General features: G+C 44.3%; 2 protein-coding genes across 2 annotated transcripts in view; one reads left to right on the top strand and one right to left on the bottom strand.

Moving 5' to 3' along the window:
• The window catches only part of P2RX7 (purinergic receptor P2X 7), a 48,261-nt gene extending 20,534 nt beyond the window's left edge, over positions 1-27,727 (top strand). Inside the window, exons 5-13 of the mRNA XM_059408390.1 lie at positions 609-705; positions 4,833-4,913; positions 5,537-5,666; positions 11,776-11,912; positions 19,310-19,400; positions 20,689-20,754; positions 20,841-20,990; positions 22,695-22,796; positions 25,900-27,727. Of these exons, the coding sequence (XP_059264373.1) occupies positions 609-705; positions 4,833-4,913; positions 5,537-5,666; positions 11,776-11,912; positions 19,310-19,400; positions 20,689-20,754; positions 20,841-20,990; positions 22,695-22,796; positions 25,900-26,394 (1,349 nt within the window). The 3' untranslated portion in view covers positions 26,395-27,727. The remainder of the gene's footprint in view (positions 1-608; positions 706-4,832; positions 4,914-5,536; positions 5,667-11,775; positions 11,913-19,309; positions 19,401-20,688; positions 20,755-20,840; positions 20,991-22,694; positions 22,797-25,899) is intronic.
• The window catches only part of IFT81 (intraflagellar transport 81), a 194,147-nt gene that overhangs the window by 140,342 nt on the left and 26,072 nt on the right, over positions 1-27,733 (bottom strand). Inside the window, exon 3 of the mRNA XM_059408391.1 lies at positions 5,153-5,254. The gene's annotated coding sequence lies outside the window, so the exon portion shown is untranslated. The remainder of the gene's footprint in view (positions 1-5,152; positions 5,255-27,733) is intronic.

The raw sequence follows: 27,733 nt of genomic DNA, 5'->3' as shown, positions 1-27,733 counted from the left end.
AAAACCACCACCAAAAAGATAAAGCCATCAGTGGTTACAACACACACACATACACAAAAAAGGCCTATGGATGTTACATTTTGTTCCATAAGAAGTGTGTGTTTGAGCTGGTACAGAGACCATTCAAACACAACTTACTATTTAATTTGCTGCTCGAGAATCTGCTAGTGACACGAACGCTCCAGAAGATATGCCATGTTCATTCTGTGGCTTTGCACACCCCTGATTCATGCTGTACACCCCTAAGGGACTCTGGTGCCCTCTTAGATGCCAAGTTCTAGTCCACGTATGCCAGGCAAGAGAACACACCCTGCTCAGCTCTTCTCTCAGCATTTTTTCTTGCAAAGAAACCAAAAAAGCCAACAGAATCCACAATCTCTCTGCCTTCTCTCTGAATCTTTTTTTTTAAAAAGCTTATTGTCCGATGTGCGCTTTGCTTGGGTTGCCTTATGTAAGTTAATGGTTCAAATGGGGTTTCGTGGAAGCTGAAACTGCTTGGGTTGAAAAGGATAAATAAAGAGTCTCTTGCTTGAGTTTAGTTCATGACGCACCCATGGTTTTCATACCTGTGCTTCCTGGTCCCTTGGCCCTCCCCACCTCCACACCAGGGATCCAGACCGGAAGGTGTGTAGTATATAAAGAAAGGCTGAAGACCTGTGAAGTCTCCGCCTGGTGTCCCGTCGAGGAAGTGGGAGAGCCCCCCCGGTGAGCTGCGGGGATGGGGGGGGAGATGGGGTGGCCCTGATCATTGAGCAGATGAAAAGTCCTGGGTCCTATTCACTCGGCACACCAGTGGTCTCCGAGAAGGCCATGCTGATTGTTAAAAATACTGCAATAATTCTGTACTGACTGGTATATGACTATTACCCTGAGCACCCCTGGGTAACCCTGGGCCCCTGGCTGTCCCAGCACCTTACAAAGCACCTCTGGAGCCCTCCTCGAGCAGTACAGCAGGTCCCACTCTGACTGGTCGGTGTCCATACTGAGCGATTAAGGATGGAAAGGTGGCAGGAAGGGAGGGAGGAAAGGAAAAAGGAAGAAAGGGGAAGTGAAGGGGAGAGGAAAGAGGAGGAAAGAGTAAGGGAGGGAGGGAGAGAAGTTTTCTTAAATGAAGTGGTCACAGTGACATACAGATTCGTGGAGCCTTTTTGTTGATTCTTCTGTTTAACACACAAAGTCAGACCCAGAAAGCAGAGCTTGATGTTAAATCTCAGAAACCACAGAGATTGGTACTTTCAGCAGAAGAACAGAGAGACCTGGATTCAAATTCTGACTCTAACACTTCCTCACTGTGTGACCTTGAGCAAGCAGTTTAACCTTTCTGAGCTTCATTTCCCTTATTTCTAAAATGAGGATAAATAGTTGCCCCCACTCACAGGGCTGTCGTGAGAATTAAATGAGATGATACTTGTACCTCAAAAGTAAAGTGAGCCCCATGCCTGGTTTATAGTAAGTGTTGTATAACGGCACGCACACACTCGCACACAAATGATCTGCCCCTGGAAGTGTGGTGGTTCTAGACCAGCACTGTGCAATGGAACTTTCTGCAATGGTGAAAATGTTCTGTACCTGCACTGTCCAATATGGTAGCCACTAGGTACAAGTGGCCATTGGGCACTTTAAAATGTGGTGACTGCAACTGAATTTTTAATATAAGTTCAATTTTAATAGTCACACATGCCTAGGGGATATCATACAGGAGAACACAGCTCTAAATGAATGTGACTCAAAACCACACCATCGGCATCTTTGGGGCAAAGAGAAGATTGCCCCAAAATGACTTTTTAGAAGGTCCAGGCAAAGGCTTCCCTTGTCAGGGTGGGAAGTGTTTGGCAGTGTCAGCCTGTCCAGTCCTCAATCATTAATGGCACTACCCAGGTTTATTTCTAGGTCAGAGAAGTTTCTTTTTCACGGAAAGAATTGCCCAGGGCCTGAGGGAACTATCGGTTCAAGGCAAGAGGCCTCTTGATTGCCTGTAGTTTTCGTTGGGGTCCGTTATCAAAGGAACGAGACTGAGACAAAGTGAAAGTTATGCAAAGCCTTATTCTATGCCAAGCATTAGAAGTTGGACTGACCCGCCAGGGAAACAAGACTGAGACAAAGTGAAAGTTATGTAGAGCTTTATTCTATGCCAAGCATTAGAAGTCAGACTGACCCGCCAGGGCTGCCTCCAAAGAGAGCGACCACCCCTTCCCGATCTCACAGGTTGGTTTTATAGGGCATAACCACAGACCTAAGGTACGTGGCTTCTATTGTTAAGGCGTTTACTCCCGGAATCGATACCCAGAACCATACCAGGAACTATTGGGGCATTTATTCCCGGAATGAAGTCCGTGGATGTAAACAACAATATGGCTACCTAGGCAATATAGAGTTGCTCTGGCTAAGCAGGCCCTAATAGTTAAACAGGTTTTAACATTAAATTGGCCCTAACAGTTTTCAGTCACCAACTTACTCATCAGAGAAATACTAGGCATTTCCAAAGTACAGGTCCTTGGACTGCACAGTTTGCTTGTTGTTTTAATTTAATTTAATTTATTTATTTATTTGACAGAGAGAGATCACAGGTAGGCAGAGAGGCAGGCAGAGAGAGAGGAAGGGAAGCAGGCTCTCCGCCGAGCAGAGAGCCCAATGCGGGACTCGATCCCAGGACCCTGAGATCATGACCTGAGCCGAAGGCAGCAGCTTAACCCACTGAGCCACCCGGGCACCCCTGGACTGCACAGTTTTATATGACCTTGGGCAAGCAATCCCCTGAACTTTAGTTTCCTTGTATGTTACGCAAAGGGATTACTAAAATGATTCATTTAATTATTCAGTCAACACATCCAATACCATATAGGAGGTATTAGATATTTATTCTATATGTAACTATGCACAAGAGACTGTGCTAAAAATACAAGCAGACCCAGACAGAGAGTAGATCCCAAGCCTCTTGCAGTCTAATCGGAGGTAAGCCATGTGCACAGAGAGCTATAATTCAAGGAAGAAAGTTAAAAATATCAAAAGAGAGGAATAAAGGGCTTTGATCTTTCAAGTTTCAAGTCCTCTTATTCTTAGAATGTTGCCCCAGAAGCATGGGATTTAGAATGTTCTAAAGGTAAACCGTCTAGCATGTGGTAGGTATCTGTGTAAATAAGATTTTTTAATGCAAATTTCAGAAATACAACTTAAACTGGCTTCAGGAAAAAAGACAATGTTATTATTATTTTTTAAAATTTCTGGGGCACCTAGGTGCTCAGTGGGTTAAAGCTTCTGCCTTCGGCTCAGGTCACGATCCCAGGGTCCTGGGATTGAGCCCCACATTGGGCTCTGTGCTTAGTGGCGAGCCTACTTCTCCCCCCACCCCCACCTGCCTCTCTGCCTACTTGTGATCTCTGTCTATCAAATAAGTAAAGAAAATCTTTAAAAATAAAATAAAATAAAATTTCTGTAAATGAGGAGTCCTGAAGTATTACCTTCAGGTAAGGCTTGATCCAGGCTTCAAATAAAAATGATGTCATTAAGATTCTTTTTCTTTCTGTTTCTTCCAATCCCCAACCCCATCCCCCCCCCCCCCCCCTCCCCCCGGTTATTCTTTCTTCTGTTTTGGCTTTCCTCACACTGTGGTCCAGGGAACTCCAGGTTTACACTGTCTTTACTACTAGCAATCCTAAAGAAAATGAGTTTTTCTTTTTCCAGTATTTCCTACAAAAGTCCTAGAATGTTTTCATTGGCTTAAATCACATGACAATCAACCAATTACTATAGCCATGAAAGGACAGGGTTATTGTGTTTAGCCAGCTCTGGGTCACTAGTCCACCCTGGGGTCTATAAATGTCCAGAAAATGGACACCTCCCCACCAAAACCTCTGGGCTGTGAGTGGAAAAGACTTAGCTATCTCAAAGGAAGAAAACTGAGGCGCTTCTAACAGAGGGGAAAGGATGCTGGACAGGCAAAACCTATAGTGTTCTCTATAGTTATATCCTAAATAGAGGCAAAGCTGGGCTCTGGCAATTCTGGAATAAAAAGCAGATCATTTTTGGTGCCCCTTTCCAAATACTTCCATCCTTTCCTGGTGCTACTCCCATTATATATATCTGCCACCCACTCAGGCCTGCCAACAATAAGGTACCAGCTGTAACTCTATCCACAGCCAATTCTCTCCATCTTTAGCAGACTGTCAACTGCATAAGGACAAAAACCTTGACTGTCTTGTTCATCACTATATTCCCAGTGCCCAGCCCCATGCCCAGGCCAATAAATATTTGTCAAATGAATGAATCAATGGGTTGTGAGTGGACCTTCCTAAAGTCGAGGATTTGGGCTCCTCTAACTCATGGGGAATTTATGCTACCCAGCGCCTATCAACCTATGACTGATAGAGCCAACTATACATGTAGAAAGAATCCAAGCCTATAGGGAAAGATACAAACAGGGGGCTGCTGAAGCTGGCTTATACTGACTCTGAGCCAATTATGCTCATCCCCTCCCAACTCCAAGTTCAGTGATACCCACTACTGGCTTGAGATCAGCCATGATGGGGGTGCTTACACTAATCAGTAAATGCTACATGTCAGAGTTTTTCTTCCCTCCTGGAGACCTGGCTGTTAACCATTTACCAGTACATCACCACACATCCTAAACACACAATTACATCAGAGTGTGAGAAGGGTTAGAGTAAATGCCACGGGGGTCTCAGGAAGAGAAACATTCTTCCTCTTTTTTAGATTTTTAGGAAAATTTTGCCTACTAGACTATATTTCTCTTTACTCATTGCAATGACCCCAGCCAGAAACTGGAAGCCCGTGGTCCCATTGGCCCACTGATCCCCATTTCGCCTCTCTCTCAGGCCCGCGCTCTTGAACAGTGCCGAAAACTTCACTGTGCTCATCAAGAATAACATCGACTTTCCTGGCCACAACTACACCACGTAAGTGCCCAGAATGTCTGGCCATTAGCCACTACTGCTGTGTAGTGAATTATGCCAAAATTTAGAAGCTTAACAACCAATATTTATTGTGTCCTGCAATTTCTGGGGTAAGGAATGTGGGAATGACTTCTATGGATGGTTCTGATTCAGGATCTCTCAGGTTGCAGTCAAGCTGTCAGTGGGGACTGCAGTCATCTCTAGCTTGACTGAGACCAGAAACTTCTTCCAAGCTCACTCACCTGGTTGTCAGCAGGAGGTTCAGTTCCTCACCGTACGGACCTCCACCAGGACTGCTTGAGTGTCCTTGGGAATGGTGTCTGGCTTCCCTCAGAGCAAGTGATCTAAGAGGGACAGACAACAAGCCAGTAAGACAGTAAACAAGATGGAAGCCACGGGCTTTTATGACTTAAGCCTGGAAATGATACACCATCACTTCTGCCACATGCTAACGGTCGCACAGATGGACACTGCTCGGGGGGGAGGGGACCACACAAGGGTGTGAATCCCAGGGGCTGAGGATCCTCAGGGCCCCTCATGGAACCCAGCCACAAACTGGGTCACTCCCATGAAGGAGATGGGTCTCAGTTTTCAAAAATATGTTTGCTTGCTTGCTTCTCATGCAGGAGAAACATCTTGCCAGGTATAAACATCACTTGTACCTTTCACAAGACTCAGAATCCACAGTGTCCCATTTTCCGACTGGGAGAAATTTTCCAAGAAACAGGAGATAATTTTTCAGAAGTGGCAATTCAGGTTGGTGGTGTCTTTGGACGGCGAGGGTTTGAGTTGGGGGATGGAAGATGTCAAATGGCCAAGAGGCTGGGCCCCTGGGTCCTAGTTACAGGGCTCCCTTTACTGAGCATTCAGTACATCCCTGCATGGTGCCAAGGCCTTGCCCTGCATCACCACACCTAATCCCACAACAAGCCTGTGAGTGACATCCCTGGGGCAGTAGTTCCTGTGGCTGCTCTAACAACCCACCATGATCTCAGTGGCTTAAAACAACACACATTTTCTTTTATACTTCTGGAGGTCAGAAGTCCAAAATCAGTTTCACAAATCAAAATCAAGGTATCGGCGGGGCCAAGCACCCTCCAGAGGCTCCACAGGAGAATCCATTTCCTGGCCTTTTCCACCTTCTAGAGCTAAACGCTTGCAGCCCCTTCTCCCAGCTTCGAAGCCAGCTGCATAGCATCTTGTGTCAGTGGTCACATTGACTTATTCTGTGCCAAATCTCCCTCTGCCTTCCTCTTACAAAGCTACTGGTCTTTTTCAGAGAGAGCATTTATAAAAGGAAACATGTAGGGCCCATCTGGATAATCCAAGATAATTTCCCCATCTCAGGATCCTTAAGTTCATCACATCTGCAGTCCCTTGTGCCATATAAAATACTATATCTGAAGATGCCGAGGGTTGGGACCTGGGATTAGGAATACCATTGGGAGTCATTATTCAGGCCACCACACTTGGGTTAGTCAAGATTCTCCCAGCTGCACCTTATAGACATCCAACTCAAATGACGTAAGCAAAGAATCAATCAAGAAACATTTTGGGGGTGCCTAGGTGGCTCAGTGGGTTAAGCCTCTGCCTTTGGCTCAGGTCATGGTCTCAGGGTCCTGGGATCGAGCCCCACATCATGCTCTCTGCTCAGCGGAGAGTCTGCTTCTCCCTCTCTGTCTCTGCCTGCCTCTCTGCCTACTTGTGATCTCTGTCAAATAAATAAATAAAATCCTTAAAAAAAAGAAGAACGAAACATTTTGGGGACAAAAAGAAACCAAACTCAATTAGCTTAATAGAAAAAATAAAAAAGAACCATGTATTATTAACTCATGTTAAGACACACCAAGGGAAACGGATCTTCTTGTACACCCAAAACATTTTCGTACCTCAGTTTTCTTTTCTATTTTTTGTTTAAAGATTTTATTTATTTATTTGACAGAGAGAGATTACAAGTAGGCAGAGAGGCAGGCAGAGAGAGAGAGGAGGAAGCAGGCTCCCTGCTGAGCAGAGAGTCCGATGCGGGACTCGATCCCAGGACCCTGAGATCATGACCTGAGCCGAAGGCAGCGGCTTAACCCACTGAGCCACCCAGGCGCCCCTTAAAGATTTTATTTATTTGTTTGTTTTAGAGAGGGAGCATCCCATCTTGGGAGTTTTCTTATTTTCTTCTGCTTTTTCCCTCTTCCTGGAATGGCCTTGCCCCAGACACAGCCTTAGCTGTCTTCCTCAGCTGCTTCCAATATTTGCTCAAATATAAGCTCAGTGAAGCTTTCCCTTACCACTACCTTTAAAATGACAGTTTCAGGGCACCTGGGTGGCTCAGTAGGTTGAGCATCCAACTCTTGATTTTAGCTCAGGTCATGATCTCAGGGTTGTGAGATCAAGCCCCGCCTCGGGCTCTGCACTGGGCATGGAGCCTGCTTAAGACTCTCTCTCTCCTCCCCCACACCCCGAAAAAAACCTTACAATGATAATTTCAATTTCTACCCCTATCCCAGCAGGCACTATGGCCCTTGTCAGGTTTATTTTTATCCCCAGCACCTAGCACTACCTGACATAGTATATATTTTATATATCCATTTGTTTGTTGTCTGTCTTCCCTGACTAGAACATAAGTTCCATGAGGACAGGCATCTTTGGACTTTTTTGTTAATTTTTGTGTATTGCTCAGCATAGTGGGTACTCAATAAATATTTGTTGACTGAATGAAGCATGTGATAGCAGCAGGCATGGCTGCATCTAGAAACTCAAATGATGTCATTAGGAATCTGACTCCTTTCATCCCTTTGCTGTTTCCTTAATGGTGATGTCACTCATAGGCAGACTACTCGTATGTAAAGGCAAAGCCACCAAAGTCCTACAACTGTGCTGTCTGATACGGTAGCCACTAGTCACATGAAGCTATTTAAATTAAACTAATTGAAATGAAGTGAAATATTTATCTCCTCTGTCATACTAGCCACGTTTCAAGCACTTAACAGTCACATGTGGCCAGTGGCTACTTTACTGCACAGCATGAATAGAGAATATTTCCATCACTGCAGAAGATTCTGCTGGACAATGCTGCTCTGGATTGTCGTGGTCTCTGGCTAGTGGTCCCAAACCACAGATGACCTCTTTTTTAATGGTTCTGGCAAAATGTCTCAGAGAGGACTCTGATGGGTCTATCTTGGGCCACATACCTATTCCTGAACCAGTCACCAGGTCCAGAGGAACACACAGACCTTACTGGCCAGGTTAGTTCATGTTGCCTCTCCTGGAGCTGGGACAGGGGACAATCCCATTCAAACCACTCAGCTGAGAGAAACATTACCTAAAGAAAATTCCAGGCACTTTTACCAGGAGGACAGGATGCTGAGTGACAGAAACTTCAGATGTTTACAATAATAAGCCGAGTACTTAGCTTCATGCCAACAAATGACTATTGTGATTATTCTGTATTTCCCCTTTCTCCAAGTCAGAGTCTGCTTGCTACTCATCTTTTTATCCCTAGATTCTAGCATACTTGAAAATACCACCTTTCATCAATGCAAAGAACATACTTTTTTCCACATTTTAATATTTCTGATATCAGAAAGTGCTTTCGATTGACAGAATTTCAGTTTAATTCATAGCATTTCTGAGAGGAACATAAAAATAAAACTATGCATCTGATAAGCAACGGTGTCTAAGAACCAGTGAAATAAGATAGTCAGTGCTCACAACATGTTTGTAGGAAGAAAGAGGTACCAAGTAGAGGTAAGAGATTAAGAAATTCCTTAGAGGGACGCCTGGGTGGCTCAGTTAGTTAAGCAACTGCCTTCAGCTCAGGTCATGATCCTGGAGTCCTGGGATTGAGTCCCGCATCAGACTTCCTACTCAGTGGGGAGTCTGCTTTTCCCTCTGACCCTGCCCCCTTCTCATGCTCTTTCTCTCTAATTCTCTCTCTCTCAAATAAATAAATAAAATCTTTTAAAAAAGAGAGATTCCTTAGAAGTTCAGAAAAGAGAAGGATCACCTTGAATTGAGGGGGATGGGGTAGCTAAACAGATAAGGAAAGATGTAAGTTGAGTCTTGAAGGAGGAAGATGATGATTTAGCTAGAGAGATGGTAGGAGAAATATTTGAATGGGAGAAAAGATAAGGACTGAGACCGAAAAGTCAAATGTACCCAGCAATTCCACTCTTAAGTACATACCCAAGAGAAGTGAACCACATGTCCACACAAAAATTCATACATTATGTGTTCACAGAAGCATTATCGATAATAGCTGAAAGGAGGAGACAATCCAAATGTCTAACAGATAAACCAATTGTAGTCTATCCACACAATGGAACTGTCTTCCATCATAAGACAGAATGAAGTACAGATATGGGCTACAATATGAGTGAACTTTAAAAATATTATGCTAAGGGGCGTCTGGGTGGCTCATTCAGTTAAGCCTCCAACTCTTGTTTGCAGCTCAGGTCATGACATCAGAGTCCTGGGATGGAGCCCCGCACTGGGCTCTGTCTCAGCACAGAGTCTGCTTGTCCTTCTCCCTCTGTTCCTCCTCTAGCTCACGCTCTCTCTCTCTCTCTCTCTTTCTCTCAAGTCTTTAAAATAAGTAAAATAAAATCTTAAAAAAAATACCTCATGCTAAGTGGGAGCACCTGGGTGGCTCAGTTAGTTGGGCATCTGACTCTTGATCTTGGCTCAGGCCTTGATCTCAGGGTTGTGAGTTCAGGCCCCACACTGGGCATGGAGCCTACTTAAAAAAATAAATAAATAAAAATTAAAATATCGTGCTAAGTAAAAGAAGTCAGCCATAAAAGATCACATATGATTTCATTCATATGAAAGTTCAGAATAAGCAACTCTATAGAGACAGAAAGTAAATTAGTGGTTGTTTAGGGCTTATAGGAGGGGTGGAAAGGGCATTGATGAAGGTTTAGGGGTTTTTGGAGGCAACGAAACTATAAAATTTGGAAAGTGACAGTCACACATATATGTGAATATACTAAAAAGTTGAATTATACACTTGAATACACTTGCACAAATTGTATGTGAACTATATCTTAAAGCTGTTTTAAAAAAATGAAATGAAGGGCGCCTGGGTGGCTCAGTGGGTTAAGCCGCTGCCTTCGGCTCAGGTCATGATCTCAGGGTCCTGGGATCGAGTCCCGCATCGGGCTCTCTGCTCAGCAGGGAGCCTGCTTCCCTCTCTCTCTCTCTCTCTGCCTGCCTCTCTGCCTAGTTGTGATCTCTCTCTGTCAAATAAATAAATAAAATCTTTAAAAAAAAAAAATGAAATGAAGCGACAGCGATGCAAGATGGCAGCCACCACGCGCTCAGGAGTAAATGTCCCTCGTAATTTCTGACTGTTGGAAGAACTGGAAGAAGGCCAGAAAGGAGTGGGAGATGGCACAGTTAGCTGGGGTCTAGAAGATGACGAAGGCATGACACTTACAAGATGGATAGGGATGATAACTGGGCCTCTAATAAATAAATGAATAAATAAATAAATAAAACTGGGCCTCTGTCAAATAAATAAATGAAAACTGAATATACAACCTTAAAATAGAATGTGGACCTAAATACCCAGAAGCAGCCCCCTTTGTTTTGTTTTGTTTTTTTAAAGATTTTATTTATTTGACAGACAGATCACAAGTAGGCAGAGAGGCAGGCAGAGAGAAAGAAGGGAGGAAGCAGGCTCCCCACTGAGCAGAGAGCCCGATGCAGGGCTCGATTCCAGGACCCTGAGATCATGACCTGAGCCGAAGGCAGAGGTTTTAGCCCACTGAGCCACCCAAGTGCCCCATATCCCCCTTTGTAAGATATGTAACAAAAATTAATATGAATGGTGTTAATAGTTCTATTGGAGTGGTAGACCCAAGAGCTGTATCAGTGCTAGCAAAATGGCAGAATTCATGTAGCATCAAAGTTGTCCTGTGAGAGCTCCGGCGCCTAATAATGTCTAAAGAAAACATGAAACTCCCTCAGCCACTTGAAGGACAGTGTTACAGCAATTAATCAAAAAAGAGAAACCACAGGCCCTCCCCTCTCCCCCATTCGATTTAAGCAGTCATTTTCCACAGTAGTATATTTTCTAGATACGTCTTGTAGACCTCAAAGTACTGGAAAGGAAGCTCCCATTTAAAGGCAATTTATCTTAAGATAACTATAAATGATACTAATTTTTTGTCCATTTGAAATATATAAGTTGTGCTATAAAAAAAGAAAAATGAGGGGCACCTGGTGGCTCAGCGGGTTAAAGCTTCTGCCTTCGGCTCAGGTCATGATCCCAGGGCCTGGGATCGAGCCCCACATTGGGCTCTCTGCTCTGCGGGGAGCCTGCTTCCCCATCCCCCCCTCTGCCTGCCTCTCTGCCTACTTGTGATCTCTCTGTCAAATAAATAAATAAAGTCTTTAAGAAAAAGAAAAATGAAATGAAAATGCCAATTGTGTTGAGGGATAAGTGTGGATAGGGTGAAATAAGAGATTTCACCAGGGGAGTGTTAGGAGGTAAAACAGAAAAGAGATGTGATGGGGCTCCCTGAATTCCCAGTGTAACAAGCTTCAACTTAAACTTTAATGGGGTGGGAGGGTGGAGGAAGCCATTCAAGGTGTTAGATTATGTAAGAGATTTACTGAAAGTTGTATTTTAGGAAAATAAATACGAGGGCGTGTCCCAGATGGGAGGGCGAGCAGGGAGATGCGTTTGCAGCCACGCGTGTGTGTTAGATGGGGCTGAGCTATGGCTCTGAAACTTCAATCTGTGTTTCCCTCTAAAAACAAAAAACAAAAAACAAAACCATAGTGACCATCCCTAGGCAGGGAGAGGTCTGGTGGCTGCATCCCACGTGCAGCAGGACTTAAGGACTGTCTCCTTGTCCTTCCCCAGGGAGGGATCATGGGCATTGAGATCTACTGGGACTGCAACCTGGACAGTTGGTTCCATCGCTGCCGCCCAAAATACACCTTCCGTCGCCTTGATGACAAGACCACCAATGAGTCCTTGTACCCTGGCTACAACTTCAGGTAACAGTGCCCAGAAACCTCCGGGCCCTGCTGAATTGCATCTCCAGCAGTGAGTGAGAATTAATTTTGGTTCCCAAGGCAACAAGATGAATGCATAAAGCTTCCTCTAAGAACTAGGTGTAACTGGATTTTTGTATGAATTTTTTTTCTTTTTAATTATTAAAGTGATAAACCCTCTTTGTAAAACAGAAACAAAATTGGGGAAACAGAGAAGAACGTAGAGAAAAGGATATAAATCACCCATAATTCCTCAACCCTGCGATAATCAAAAATAATCAAAGATAGCTGTTGAATTTTCCTTCCTTTAACTAATTCTTTCATGAGGCTTCTATGAGAGCAGATCACATGTATGACCCGGTATTCTGTGTTTGTGTGTGTTTTGCCATTCCCTGGGTCATTCAGAATTCCTCGTGACCATCATGTTAATTATCCCATTGTGTGAGCATAATGGTAACAAGAGGCACCACCTAGGGTGTGTCTTTTATATACCAGGCCCTCAAAGTCATCACCTCTCCACCTCACATCAACCCTGGAACGTGGATATTATTGTTTCCAGGTAGAGCTGAGAAAGGTGAAATGATTTGCTCAGGACCCCCAGCTAACAGTGGCCCCATAACCTAGGTCACTCTGAACCCCAAACCCACATGCTTTTCCTCCCATCACATGGTTTTCTTGCCTGTTCCTCCATTACTGGACATTTGGGGTGCTTCCTGGTTTTCTATTACAAATAATTCTACACCACACATTTGTGCACATAAATGTGTGCACATAGTTCCAGATTGTTTCCTTAGGATGAATTTCTAGAACTAGAATTACTGGATCAAAGATGAGTAACATTTTTTCATACACTTTAATTTTTTCCTATGCCTATATTTTTCATTTCTCAGGTTTATAGTCAGTTCTTTCTCAAAGCCATCCATTACGGTTTCAGTGAGGTCTTTTCTGACCTTATGGATCCTATTCCTTCTGTGTGTCCTACTGTATAACCCCTTTCACACTGACCTATTATCTGCAGTGACCTGGGTGGGCTTTCTTCTTCCAAGGCTTTGAAGTATTTGTTGGTGAGTTTCAGCAGGAAAGGTCTTGTGCAAAGTTCTGTGTGTGCCAGGGGTGCGGAGGCATTCTCGGGGCCGATTATATAATGCTGCAGTCTGCAGGACTATATGGCATCTATCAATTATCAACCAGTTTTTGGTTTAATTTCTGGGTACTGGATGTCTTCACCCTGCTAAAACTATCCTATCCCTGCTCCCTCCCTGGGTAGGGCTCCCACCTCAGCTCCCTGACACTTCTAGGGTAAGGCTGGAGCTCCCCAGATACAGAGCTGGTTGAGGTCCTCCTATGGGACAGATTCCAGACTCCAGACTCCAAACATGGCTCCAGTTCCCACTCCCCACTCATTCTAGCACCTAGAAAATGTTCTTCCTTGTTCTGAGCTCAGCGATACATCAATATGACTTTTAAAAATATACCTTATCTTGCATTTCTTTGTGTGCAGTGGGAGGTGGTGGGTGTCCCAGCGCCAGCACTCAGGCTGCCACTTTGATTGGAAGTCCTTTCGGTAAGAACATCTTCAAGACGCCTGAGGCCACAGTGCTGCCCCACCTGCAGCCTTGCCTGACTTTTAAGGTTCTTTGTAGTGTACCTTGTACACTGCTTACTTCTGGACTTCCACCTTGTAAGAGCTGACCAGACTCCTGGTGCATCTTCACCACTGAAACTGGTTGGTGCTGGTTTGGTGCTGACCTTATTTTTGTTTTGACCCTCTGCGCAGTTATGCTTCTGCTCCTAACTTTTCCCCAGTAGTGATCCTATGCCATCCTAATTTCGTTTTTGTGTTACCTCCTGTGACTGGGTCATTTTTTCAGCCTGTTGCTACAACTCTGCCTCAGCACTAACATGGCCTTTAAGTTTGAGCTTCCATGAGCTCTCCTTGCTTGTGGATACCAGGCAGGTTTCGGCGGTTGTAATTATGGCTGATTCTTTTGTGCTGTTCGGTTCCAGATACAAAGTAGGCTTATGCTGTTCCCTTTCTGAAAAGAGTTGCCCACTACATCCCTAGAATAATGGCTTTACAATCACTTTGCCTACGGGGCCAGTAGGAAATTGATATTGGTGCTCCTTATTTATTCATTCATCAAATATAAACCAAAGAAAAAATATATTGTTCTGTCAATGGGTATACATTGGTAAACAAAGCGGACAAAGTTACTGCTTAGCTTATATTCTAGTAGGACATGAGTGTAAGTCAATATAACATATAAGACAAAAATGTAAGTAAATTAAGAACTCCAACAAGGCAACATCATTGGTCATTAGGGAAAGGCAAATTTAAACCACAATGAGAAACACCTACATATACCCCTCAGAATAGGTAAAATTTTTTAAAAGGCTGGCAATTCCAACGGCTGACAAGGAGGAGAAGCAACTGGAACTCTCCTATTTCCCAGTGGGAGTGTAAGATGGTACAACCACATTAGAGAACCGTTGGGAAGTCTCTTATAAAGTTAAATGTACATCTGTCCTCTAATCCAGAAACCCCACCCTTAGGTAGAGAAAGGAAACATAGATCCGCACAAAGATCTGTACGTGAATATTCACAACAGCCTTCATCATCATTACCAAAACCCAGAAACAACCCAAATGTCCAACAGGTGACTAAAGAAATAAGTTGTAGTGTATTTATGCAGTAAAGCGCTAGTTAGAATAAACGAACATGCTTGCACATGCAACAACATAGAGGAATCCCACCGACGTTATATTGAGTGAAAGGAGCTAGACTGAAACGAGCCATACTGCATGACGGCATTTATATGAAATACAGGAATAGGAAAAACAACTTCCCTGTGATGATAAAAGACACCAGTGGGTGCTGCTCTGGGGAGTGCAGGATGGGGGAGGCAAAATAGAAACTGGAAAGGAGCCCAGGAGAGTTTTCAGAGGCGATGGAATGTTCTAGATCTTGATGGGGTATAGGTTATACAGTATATTCACTTGTCAAAACTCACTGAATCAACTCTTAGGACTTGTGTGCCTTATTATATGTAAACCATACCTCAATACTGCCAACAGCTCCAATAAGACCATTTCAGATGATGACAAATGCTGGGAAGAAAATCAAACAAGATACTGTACTGCAAGGCTGGGGCGGAGCGGGGGGTGGATGGAGGAAGCGACTAGAGAAGGGCCTCTCCAAGCAGAGGGTAGGACCCCGTAAATATCAGGTGCTTTTCTGGGGCCTGTGCTTTCCTAGTTAGGAAGAGAGACTGCACAGACAGGAGCCCCTGTTAGGGCAATTGCCTTGGAAAACTTAGTTTTTGCCTCTCTGAATACCTTATTAATACCAGTATTAACAGTGTAGACCAGTGGTTCTCAAAGTGCAATGCCCAGAATCGGAATCACATGTTGGGAACGTGTTAGAAATGCACATTCGCAGGCTCTGCCTGGACCTGCTGAATCAGACACCCTGGGGACCCTCACAAGCCCCCCAGATGAGAGCCTCTCAGGTGTGAGGCCCACCTATCTAGAACCTCTGCACTCAACACGTAGTCCTGGAACCCGCAGCCTGGCCTCACCTGGGAGCCTGTTATAATGCAGAATCTCAGCCCTCACTCTTGAACTGAATCAAAATCTGCATTGGAGCAAGATTCCCAGGAGATTCCTATGCACACTGATGTCTGAGGAGCACTAGTCTAGACTAGATCATCTAGCACCCCAAACATACTTCCTCCTTAGAGGTTTCACCCGACTACATTTTGTCTCTACAACCAGGCTACCAGTTTCCTGGGGGAGTGCGTAAAATCAGGCGGCTTCTTAATCTGTACATTGAAGTGTAGGCAAAAGTGCCTGTGTGTGTGCACACACACATTCACCACTTCCTAACACTTCTGCTCACATTCCTACTGACTTCTGGAGGGGATCGGCGCAAGCAAATGGGTCTCTTTACATTTTACCCAAAGCAGCACCATAAACTGGCAGGCGGCCTTCAACTGTGTCTATTTTTGTTTATTTGTTTTTTGCCTATACAATGTTTTGAAAGTTGAGACATTCTACGTAAAAATCTGGACTTCTTATTTTTCTCAAAAATTTTAACTATTTGGCGGCGGGGGCGGGGTGGGGGGACTAAGCCATTTGAGAACTCCAGATTCATATCCCACACAGCAGCACTCTGTTGGAGGGATCAGTGGTTCCCTTTAGAGGGTGTGTGCATGCGTGCGTGCGTGTGTGTGTGTGTGTGTGTGTGTGTGTTTGCTGTGGTCCCCACCACTCCATTTTGCCTAATACCTGGCCTGCATCACTCATTTCTGTCACCTGCCTGGCCCCTATAGGCGTTTGAGTTTGAGACCCTTGACTAAAGGCTAGCTGAGATCAAGACACAGGATGCTTTTTGCCTCCTCTGGGTCAGTGGAGTTTCAGCCAGGGCCCAGAAAGCAGCTCCTAGTTGAGGTAACGTTTTGATATCCCCTGCTGCTCTACTGAACAGACTTATGGCCATTAGCAAGAAGAGACAATTGGATCAGTGGGCCCCTGACTGCCTTCACAGGCTGGGTTTTGTTTTTTGTTTTTGTTTTTGTTTTTAAGCAGTTTGCAGAAGCATGCAGGGCAATGTCCCAAACAGAAGTTAGCAAATGTCTTTTGAGTCACTGAGGTAAGCCTAAGAACACTGGCTCCTGGAGAGATCTGAGTTTTCTGAAGAACCGAGATGGTTATGATGTTAATGTTCTTTTAGAACAACACGTTAGAGCATTTGTTGTCTAGAATGAGCCAGAAGCAATCTTTGGCCAGAAATAAATTGTCAAGTTCTGATGGATAACTGGACAGGTTATTTGCAAACAGCCACAAAAGAGAGAGAGAGAGAGAGAGAGAGAGAGAGAGAGAGAGAAGGGAATTATAGGTTATATGAGTTTTATAAAAAAAACAGAACTTCCTAAAACATAGGAAGTTGAAGAAGTTGATCACATTACCAAAATTTTGTCCTTTATCCATGGCAAAAGGTCCTTATTTGACAAACATGTCCCGTTTATTTACAGGATATATGAAGCAGGGCAGGCCCACACTGCAGGCCCGACGCACTTCTCTGGTTCAGAGTGGGCGTCTGCCCATGTCGGTCTCCGGGGCCCGCTGTAACACATGACCGCAAACCTGGTACCTTAAAACAACAGAAGCATATTCTCTCACAGCTCTAGAGGCCATTAGTCTAAAATTAAGTCAGCAGGGACACAGTCTCTGAGGTTTCTAGGGTCGGATCCTTCCTTGCCCCTCCCAGTCTCCTTTGGTTCCCCATGTTCCTTGGCTTGAAGCCGCATCACTCCAATGTCTGCCTCTGTCTTTATGTGGGCTTCTCCTCTGTGTTTCTGTTTCAACTCTCTTCTCCTTTCTCTTATAAAGAGATCCAGTCACTGGATCCACCCTAAATCCAGGATGATCTCATCTTAAGATCCTTCATCGCATCTGCAAAGACCCTATTCCAAATAAGATCGTACTCACAGGTACAGGGGTTAGGCACTTGGACCTATCTTCTTGGGGAGCCGTTATTCAAAACATTACAGTGTCCCAAAAACATTCTGCTCACGGCCTAGTGTTCCTCAGAGTGTAGACCACTGGCCACGTGCACCAGATCCACCTGGAACATTTCCAGAAACATCTCAGACCTTCTGAAACCACCGTCTGGGGGATGAGGCCCAGGAATTAACCTTTGAACACACTTCCCAAGCGATTCTTATCCTTAGTTCAAGAACCACTGTCCCAAGACCCTTTGCTTTGTGTATTCAAAAAGAAATCACTCAGTACAGCAGCAGAAGAAAGAACGGTCATGGACTGGGAACAATCAGAGGCAAGGAAATCAAAACCCCTCTGGCCAGAAATAGGTGTTGAAGCAACTAAGAATATCTAACGGATCTCAACATCCCATTTTGAGAGTTTAAAAAAAAAACCTGAGTTTCAAATGCTCCAGACTGGATTCTGGCAGAGCATCTGTCTTCTGTTTTCTTCTCTCTCCACACCTGTAAATAGACTGCGAATTAAGAACTCAGAAAGAAAATATCTTACCTAAAAACAATCTCTGAAAGGTGGTAAGGGGGAGGGACAGATTGAAAAGGCTGGTGTTATGTGGTTTAAGCCTTCCTAATTATCCATGAAAACAAAACATTCTGCTCTTCCTGACTGTAACACTGGTGAGAGCTGTGTCTTTGGGGGCGATGGTGATTTGTATCTGAGTCTTAATTTATAAAGGTGGCTGAGTAATGACATGGAGAGGTCACTGATATGGAAAGAAGTTTATTCTTACATTTCCAAAGAGGAGGGGCACACCATGCCACAGAGGGCCAAAGGGGAAGCACCAGGGTTGGTCAGGAGATGGAAGGATCAAGGGAAAAGCAGGGCCCAGAACCTTCATTGTGTTTTCCATGGGACAGGCAATGCAGGACAGGGCGACAGCCTAGGACTGGCCTGCTTAAGTAATGTGGGCATGCTCCTGGCCACAGGAGCAGTCTCCCTCTATAGGTACCTGGTCCTGAGTGACCTGGCACAGGGGAAATATTGGCTTGGTGTGTGAGGGTTAGAGAGAGGAGGTGGTTGGGGATATGGATATGGGATTGGCCAGAGGGTCTGTAACATGATTTTCAGGCGCTTGCCAAAGCTGGGTTACAGGGAAGATGTCAACAGTCGCGGCTGTTGGTTTGCCCCTGGTGATAACAATGTAAATGGACAAATACAGAATCTAAGAAAATGTAATTAGAGCAGATGGCTGAAGGGCAACGAGGCCCAATCCGGCCATTACTAACTAGGATCCCCACCCCACTCTGTTCTAGAAGCCAAACCCGTTTTGGCTTATTTGCATGACTTCTTAAGAAATCACTGAATTTAGGGGCGCCTGCATGGCTCAGTGGGTTAAAGCCTCTGGCTTCGGCTCAGGTCATGATCCCAGGGACTGGGATGGAGCCCCACATCGGGCTCTCTGCTCCGCAGGGAGCCTGCCTCCTCCTCTCTCTCTGCCTGCCTCTCTGCCTACTTGTGATCTCTGTCAAGTAAATAAAATCTTAAAAAAAAAAAAAAAAAGAAGAAAGAAATCCTTGAATTTACCTAAAACTTTTTTTTTTTTAATTTGTCCACTTGTTGTTAATACTGTATTGGTTAAAAATTGTTCGTCTTCATCTTAAATGGGAAGCAGATTTGGTGTCACTGTGTGATGGCGGAAGAAGAGGCAACGTGGGCAGAGGTGCTTCGGTTCCAAGAGAGTAATTTGTGGGTTGGGATTATGTTCTTCCCTCTGCCAACTGCAGCAGAGCTAGAAGATGAACAAGGAAGACTCGCTCGGCTCCTGTTTTGGGTTTTCCTTTCATGAAATACCAGCACGTTCAGACAGATCTTTATATACAAGGATCCTTCTCCTCCTACAGATACGCCAAGTACTACAAGGAAAACAACATTGAAAAACGAACTCTGATAAAAGTCTTCGGGATCCGTTTTGACATTCTGGTTTTTGGCACCGTAAGTCTCTGCTGCCAGCCACTGGCGCCTCCATTCCTGGGACTGTCCTAATTATTGCTGTAGTGCCTCAAGGGGTGAATGTTTCGGTCATAGTCATTAACTGGCACTGTGTATCTTGCCTGTGGGATAAAAGGGGGAAGAAATGTCTTTGGGGTCCTGTCCATGAAGAAGTCATCTAATGAGTACAAGAGTGTGAGTGGGGGAAAAAACTGGATATCCAACTTTTAAAATACTCTGATGCTTAAAAAGAGAGAGGGAAAGAAAGAAATCCTTTTGCAAAATATAAGTAACAGAATCCAACTCAGATAGGCTTAGAGAAAAAAAAATATTTTTTTTAATCTCACACAGGTGAAAAATCGAGGGGCAGTTTTCAGGCTTCAGGCATTGCTGGATCCAGATGTTCAAACAACATCCTTAGGAATCTGCCTCTCTCCATTCCTTACATCTATTCTCCTTTGTTTTGGCACCATCCTTAGCTGGCCATGTCTTCAGGATGGTTTCAGGCAGCTCCTTATATCTTACTGGCCCAGCATTCTCAGTAAAAAAGAGAACATCTCTTTGCTAAAAGATTTGGCAAAGGATTCAGGCAGATGCCATTGGCTCTGACTGGCCCAATATGGGCCAGATGCCCTGTGCTGAACTAATCACTATGTTTAGGTCATACCATACTCTCAACGGCCGGTCGTGGCCCTGCCCTGAACCAGCCCCTTGACCTCAAACTATATGGACCAAGTATGGACAGAGATGGTTCTCCAAAGGAAAATGGGGGTGTTGTCTCCACCCCCACAAGAAGGAGGGGATGCTGGGCATGCAAAAATCCACAGATGCCCACAGCTTGTCCTTGTCCAAAACTGTATTATTTATGTTATATGTTATGTCATATGGTGGTAAGCAACACAAGAGTCAATGAGATAGAAGCTGAGAGGATGGAAAGATCATTGAGAAGAAAAACCACGAGGACACCTAAGGGAAGAGTGTGCACACATTCCTTCCCTCTGCTTCCAAGGTAATCTCAAACCACTTTTAGGGAAAACTTGTCTGAAACTCTCACCTTGTTTGGAAAAATAACTAACTCAGTGTGTGGGTTCCACTGTTCTTTGTTTAAAAGTCATGTTTTCGAGCACATCCCAGAAGGCAAGAACAGGATGAACAGTATACCTATTTTCAGTGTGCAGTCCCTGTTGCTGTGACCACAGACTCCCTCCTCTGCTGGAGCTGACAGTTACACGGTAGAGCAAAAGAGCACTGCTCTGAATGTCAACCAAGTCACCTTCCCATTTGTTTTCAGGGAGGAAAATTTAACATTATCCAGCTGGCAGTTTACGTTGGCTCAGTCCTCTCCTACTTTGGTCTGGTAAGGAATTCTCCTTCCACACTTTAGGAAAGCAATTTGGCAGAAAGGAATCTCACTAACATGGCACTGATTTGGGTTTTTCCCAGGTCACTGTGATCATCGACTTGCTCATCTGCACTTACTCAAGCGCATGCTGTCGATCCCACATTTATCCCTCTTTCAAGTGCTGTAAATACTGTGCAGTCAATGAATACTACTACAGGAAGAAGGGGGAGCTCATTGTGGAGCCAAAGCGGGTAAGCCTCATTGCATCAGCAGGTGCCGAATAACCCAGAGAGTCCGTTGGATCACTGAGAAACATGCAAAAATAAGGCCCAAATCACAGTTGTAAGCCCACGGTGGACGAGACTCTAGACTCTACCCTGATCCACCACCTCTCAGGTGAACGCTTTGATCTTAAGGAAGAACAGAAACAAAAATGAAGAGGCAAGATAGAGGGAGAACAAATGTTGATGTTCTAGAACTTGTCAATTTTGTCCAATTTATTAAATTGGTACAGCCAAAAAAAAAAATAGCAACTTTGGAGAACAATTTGGCAGGACCTAATAACATTGAGGTGAGACACACTTTATAGCCTGGCATTTCCACTTCTCCATACCTACCCTCAAGGAAGAGCATCTCCCCAATGTCCAACTCGCGGACGGTGAAAGAAACCGTGACCAGCCCATAGCAAGGAGCGCCAGGCACTGGTTTAAAACAATACATGGCAAATTAAGAGCAAACGTCTGTAGAGCACTTCAAAGTGCTTTATATATATTTTAATTCATTGGCTCTTCACAACAACCTATAAATAGGTGCTACTGTCACCTTTCTAAAGATGAGGAGACTGAGGTGCAGGAGAATTAAATAATTTGCCTGCGGTCATCCAGCTAGTAGGTGGGGGAGCTGGAATTCCAACTCCAATTCCAGCAGGCTGGTTTCAGAATTCATCTTCATAACCTCTATGTTACAGGTACTGGCATGATCAAATACCCAAAACGTGTGGTTGAAAGGAAAAAAACCAAACTATAGAACAATATATATGGTGTGGTATATAGGTTAAAAAGACTACACATATGAATTCATCCTATGAATTTTCTACATGTACATTACAAGTATAAATACATATAATCATATAAATACATACATTCTATACGTTTTATATATGTCCTATATAGTTTATACATTTATTACACATACACATGAACAGGTGTAAGGAAGATAATATATGCATATAAAAAGCTACTGGACACACACAAAAGTGACAACAGTGATTCCTTCTGCGAAGGAGCCTAGGATGGGAGACAAGTCAGATGGAATTTGAGCTCATCTGAATTGTTTTGATTTAATTTGGCTTCTACTAAGCAGGTCCTCTACACTTGATTCCATGATTTCCCCTAATCAAGGAGAAATCTCCAGTACTTCAAACAACAAAGGGGATTTCTTTGTCTTTCCCTCCTAAGAACATTACTGTCCTTTCTCAGCAGCCTGAAGGCACAATTCACTGGCCACTTGGACATGTATTACACAATTTGAAATGAAAGCTCATTTTTGCAACTAAAAATAATTACCATTTCATGGCCCAAGATGGGATGAAATTAAACAAAAATATAAATTACTTAAGTTGCAACAGTAAAATTTTCAGGAGATACTTGATGTAGAGTTACTGAAATTGAGGGAACATAACAGAGGACTTTTACATAGCCCATGGGAGACCTAAAATCATCAGGGAGGAAGCTGTGGAGACTCTGAGCCCACATATTAAGGTGCATAGGATTCTACTGCTGAGTCACCTTGGGACCCAGAAATCATTCATTCTTGGCTAGTAAGAGTTTTGGTCAGCTTCTAACAGTTTGTCATTTGGTAAATACCAATAACACTTGCCTTTAGACCTGTTCAGGTATGTGACTGTTGACAATTCTGTACAAAAATGGGTAAAATTTTTAACTCTCTTTTCCTAGACATTAAAATATGTGTCCTTTGTGGATGAACCCCACATCAGGATGGTGGACCAGCATCTACTTGGGGAAAGTCTACAAAATGTCGAAGGTGAAAACATCCCAGTAAGTTAAAACATTTAGTCTTTTTTTTTTCTTTTCTTTAAAGAAAATATAAAGGGTTCCTGGGTGACTCAGTCAGTTAAGCATCGGCCTTCAGCTCAGGTCATGATCTCAGGGTCCTGGGATCAAGCCCTACATCGGGCTCCCTGCTCAGCACACAGTCTGCTTCTCCCTCTCTCTCTGCTCCTCACCCCACTATCGTGCTCTTTCTCTCTCACTCTCAAATGAATAAATTAAATCTTTAAAATAAATAAATAAAAATATAGCTACAAAGTTGTATAAATCACAATTGATGAATTTTAACACAGTAAACACATTTAACCCAGAATATTAGCAGAAGCCCTTTGCACGCCTCCACCCAATCACTACTTTCCCTCAAACATCATCATTATTCTTTATCCAAAAGTTAGCTTTATCTCTTCCAGGATTTTCTAAAATTTGACTCCTGTATGTACTCACTATATACTCTGTGGAGTGTTGGACTCCTTTCACTCAGTATTGTTTTTGTGAGCCATCCATGACACTGCATATAGGAATAGTTCATTCTCATTGTATAACTTCCATTTTATAAACATCCAATTTATTTATTCCTTCTGTTGTTGATGGACATTTGGGTAGCTTTCAATTTGGAGCGCATATGCAGTAAAGCTGCCATGGTAAACATATGGTGCCTACAAGTGGACCTGCCGAGTCAGAAGGCCGGCGGCATATGACACTATCAGACCATTCTCTAAAGGGGGTGTTTTCATTCCCGCTCTCCGCAGCAGCTTCGATTGTGGGATTGTATAATTTCTGCAGCTGCCATAATAAATCACTGCAAACTAAGTAGCTGAAAACAACATAAATTCATTCTCTCACAATTCTGGAGGCTGGCAGTCTAAAACCAAGGTGTTGGTAGGGCTTCTGAGGGCCCTAAAGAGCAATCCTTCTTTGCCGCTTCCAGCTCCTGGTGTTCGTTACACCTGCTAGGACCTCTGGTACAATGTTGATTAGAAGTGGTCATAGCAAACGTCTTTTTGTCTCATTCCTTATCTCAGGAAGAAAGCTTTCCATATTTCACTCTAGTATCTGCTGTAGGATTTTTGTTTTTGTTTTTTTAAGATTTTATTTATTTGACAGAGAGAGAGACCGTGAGAGAGAGAACACAAGTAGGGGGAATGGGAGAGGGCGAAGCAGGCTTCCTGCCAAGCAGGGAGCCTGATGTGGAGCTTGATTCCAGGACCCTGGGATCATGACCTCAGCCAAAGACAAACACTTAACAACTGAGCCACCAAGGTGCCCCTGCTGTAGAATTTTAAAGAATGCTTTACTGGATTGAGAAAAGTCCCCTCCATTCTTAGTTTGCTAAGAATTTTTGTTATAAATTAATACTGAATTTTAAAATAATGCTATTTTCTGCTTTTCAAAAAATTATCAATGAGTTTTCTTTTTTCCGTTATGTGGTGAATTACAGAAATTGATTTTCAAATATTAAGCCAACCTTGCATTCCTGCAATAAAATCTATTTTAAAGTAATATATTACTCTATGTATTTATTGCTGGATTTGATTCACTAATATTTAAGATTTTTATGTCTCTTATTGAGAGAGACTGGCCAAAATTTTTCCATTCTTGTAATGTCCTTTTCGGGTTTGGGTGTAACATGAACTCAGGAGCTGTAAGGGGGAATACACATAAAATCTACCATTTTAACCACTGTAAAGCATACAATTCAGTGACATTTAAAATTCAAAAATTTACCCACGATTCTGTGCAACCACCCTACTATCTAGTTCTAGGACTTTTTCATCAACCCAAAAGGAAACCCTGTACCCATTCAACAGCCATTACTCACACCCACCTCCCCCTAGTCCCTGGAATTAATTTTTTTTTTTTTTTTTTTTTTTTTTGAGAGAGGGAGAGAGAATGAGAGAATGAGCAGGGAGAACAACAAAGGGAGAGGGAGAAGCAGGCTTCTCGCTGAGCAGGGAGCCTGACTTGGAGCTCGATCCCAGGACCCTGAGATCATGACCTGAGCCAAAGGCAGAGGCTTAACCCAATGAGCCACACAGGTGCTCCTGGCAATCATTAATCTGCTTTCTGTCAGCATGGATTTGCCTATTTTAGACATTTCATATAAAGAGAATCATACAGTATTTGCCTTCTTGTGACTGGCTTCTCTCACTTTTCATAATGGCTTTGAGGTTCATCTATTTGTAGTGGGTATCAGTATACTGCTCCCTTTTTTGTTGTTTTGGCTGAATGATACTCCACTGTATGGACATGACATATTTTTAACAAACTACAGAAATGATCCCTGAAAATAAAGTTTAAGACATTAAATTTTTATCCATTCATCTGTTGATGGATATTTGGGTTGTTTTTACCCTTTGGCTATTGTAAATCGTGCTGCTCTAAGTGCTCATGTATAGGAACTATTTAATTTTAATGTACTCACTCCAACTTTGCCTGATGAATGAAAGTATATGCTACAAAGAACAGATATAAATGATGTCATGATGGCAACTTCTCTTGGAGGATAATAAATGGATTTGCTAGAAGAGGGAGACTGGTGGAAGAGGAGAGAGTAGAGCAAAATCAACAAATATTTACTGTCTACCGTGTGCTGGTGCTGGCCTAGATAATGGGGATACAGTAGTGACAAAGCGAACAGGCGCACCCCCCCCCCGCTTTCATGTGGAAGAAACATCAACAGGACATATCAATGAGTAGGATCATTTCAGACAGTGACAAGTACTGTCAAGAACACGGAATCTCATGACACGCTAAGAGTGACCTGGGTGGAGGGGAACTACCTAGATCAGGGGGATCAGGGCAAGAAGGTCTCCACGAGCAGGTGATACCTGCCTGGAGGCCTGGCGTGTCTGAAGTTCACTTTCCAAATCTGTGAAATGGAGAGAAGGACACATATCTCACAAGGTTCTTCAAAGGCTAAACAGGGCAAATTTATAAAACACTAGTATAGTCTTGATATATACATTTGATAAATGACAGCTACTGGTATTAATGTGATATTAAGTGTAATCTTATAACTTAATGCCAAAATTAAAGAATCTAGAACCCTAGAGTTTGTCATCGCTGATGGGTTTGGGAACGACTTTTTCAGAGACCCTCAACGGACTTCACGGACTTGTCCAGGCTGCCCCTGTCTCTCCACGACCCATCCCCTACTCCTGGGCAACCAGAGGAGATGCGGCTGCTGAGCAGGGAAGCGACTCCTCTATCCAGCAACAGCCCAGACTGGTGCCAGTGTGGACACTGCCTCCCGTCCCAGCTCCCCAAGAGCCACAGATGCCTGGAAGAGCTGTGCTGTCGGAAGAAGCCTGGTGCCTGCATCACCACCTCGGAGCCCTTCAGGAAGCTTGTCTTGTCCCGACAGGTCCTGCAGTTCCTCCTGCTCTACCAGGAGCCCCTGCTGGAGCTGGATGACAGTGCCAACAGCCGGCTGCGGCACTGTGCCTACAGGTGCTACACCACCTGGCGCTTCGGCTCCCAAGACCTCGCCGACTTTGCCATCCTGCCCAGCTGCTGCCGCTGGACGATCCGGAGAGAGTTTCCCAAGAGAGAAGGCCAGTACACCGGCTTCCAGAGTCCTTGCTGATGGCACAGGGCTGAGCAGGCGTGTTAACGTTTGTTTCCTTCGTTTGCGCCCTGAGCTTGACCTGCAAAGATCTGTGGCCAAGCGTTCAACCAAAGGGAAATGTGTTTTCTGCTCCTGCAGCTCTAGACGTGTCAGAGAGCAGAATGAACAAACAAACAAACAAACTCAAATCCCTCAGCAGGGACTGAGTCGAGAGATTCGGATCTGTGCCTCAGTTCTGTCCCCAGCAAGTTGTGTGGTCCTTGGCTTTTGACTCTGCGCCGCAGTTGCCCTCCTACCCAACCTGCTATCCTAACCAAGGGGTCAGGAGGACAAACTCAGAGAGTGTACATGAACTTTCTGGTCAATGCACAAAGAGCTACATGAATGTGAAGTGGCTCCTTGTGAGGCCAGAATGGGATAAGGTACAACTATGAACAAACCTTGAGGTGCTGGCGGGACACTGTGGAGGATTAATGGTGGCCAAATTCTTGGGCACTCGTCCATAACCTAAGGGTTATGTCTCCTCCCCCTGCATGTGCGCAGCTCTGACTGCTTTAGCCAATCATGGAAGTAACGCTGTGCTGGCTTCGGGGTCTTGGTCTTGGGGCTGGCAGCTTCTGCCTCCCGTCCTGTCCCATGGCTGCTGTGAAGCCAGCCCCCATACAGAGGTCTGCCTCTCCTCAGACTACCCAACTGTGAGGCAGCTCCAGAAGCCACATGGACAACAGAGATGTCTGACCACTTCCCAGCTTCCAAGACATCCAAGACATCCCACTGGACATGGGAGAGAAGCCTTCAGATGATTCCATGCCCTACTAGCATCAGACTTCCATTGCAGGAGACACCTCCCAGGGTACCCATGGAGCAAAACCATTGTTTTAAGCCACTAAGTTCAGCGTTGTTTGAGACGCAGCAACAGATGGAGGACAGAGAGCAAGCCTGACTCACTGGAACACAGACTGGGCTTAGACCTTCCATGGTTCTAGGGTTCTTAGGGAGACTGGACCACCCCTGAAGCTCCATGGGGGCTTCGGTCTCTGTTCGGCAGTCCTATCAGGGATGAGAACAAATCAGGGAACCCACCAGACCAGCCCTGGAATCCATCCAGTCTAACTGTTGAACTACCCAATACATTCTCACCCACAGCCTATTACTAGGACTGGAAGTAGCTACCGCTGCTAAAACTGGAAAAACCACCTTTGTGTCCTTAACATCCTGTACTTCGCAGCCAATCAGAATGGACACAGTCTGCATGCTACTTAAAAAGCAACTCACGGGGCGCCTGGGTGGCTCAGTGGGTTAAGCCGCTGCCTTCGGCTCAGGTCATGATCTCAGGGTCCTGGGATCGAGTCCCGCA

Source organism: Mustela nigripes, chromosome 8 (assembly GCF_022355385.1).
Source record: "Mustela nigripes isolate SB6536 chromosome 8, MUSNIG.SB6536, whole genome shotgun sequence".
Taxonomy (NCBI): Eukaryota; Metazoa; Chordata; class Mammalia; order Carnivora; family Mustelidae; genus Mustela; species Mustela nigripes.
This window is presented reverse-complemented; position numbering and strand designations above follow the sequence as displayed.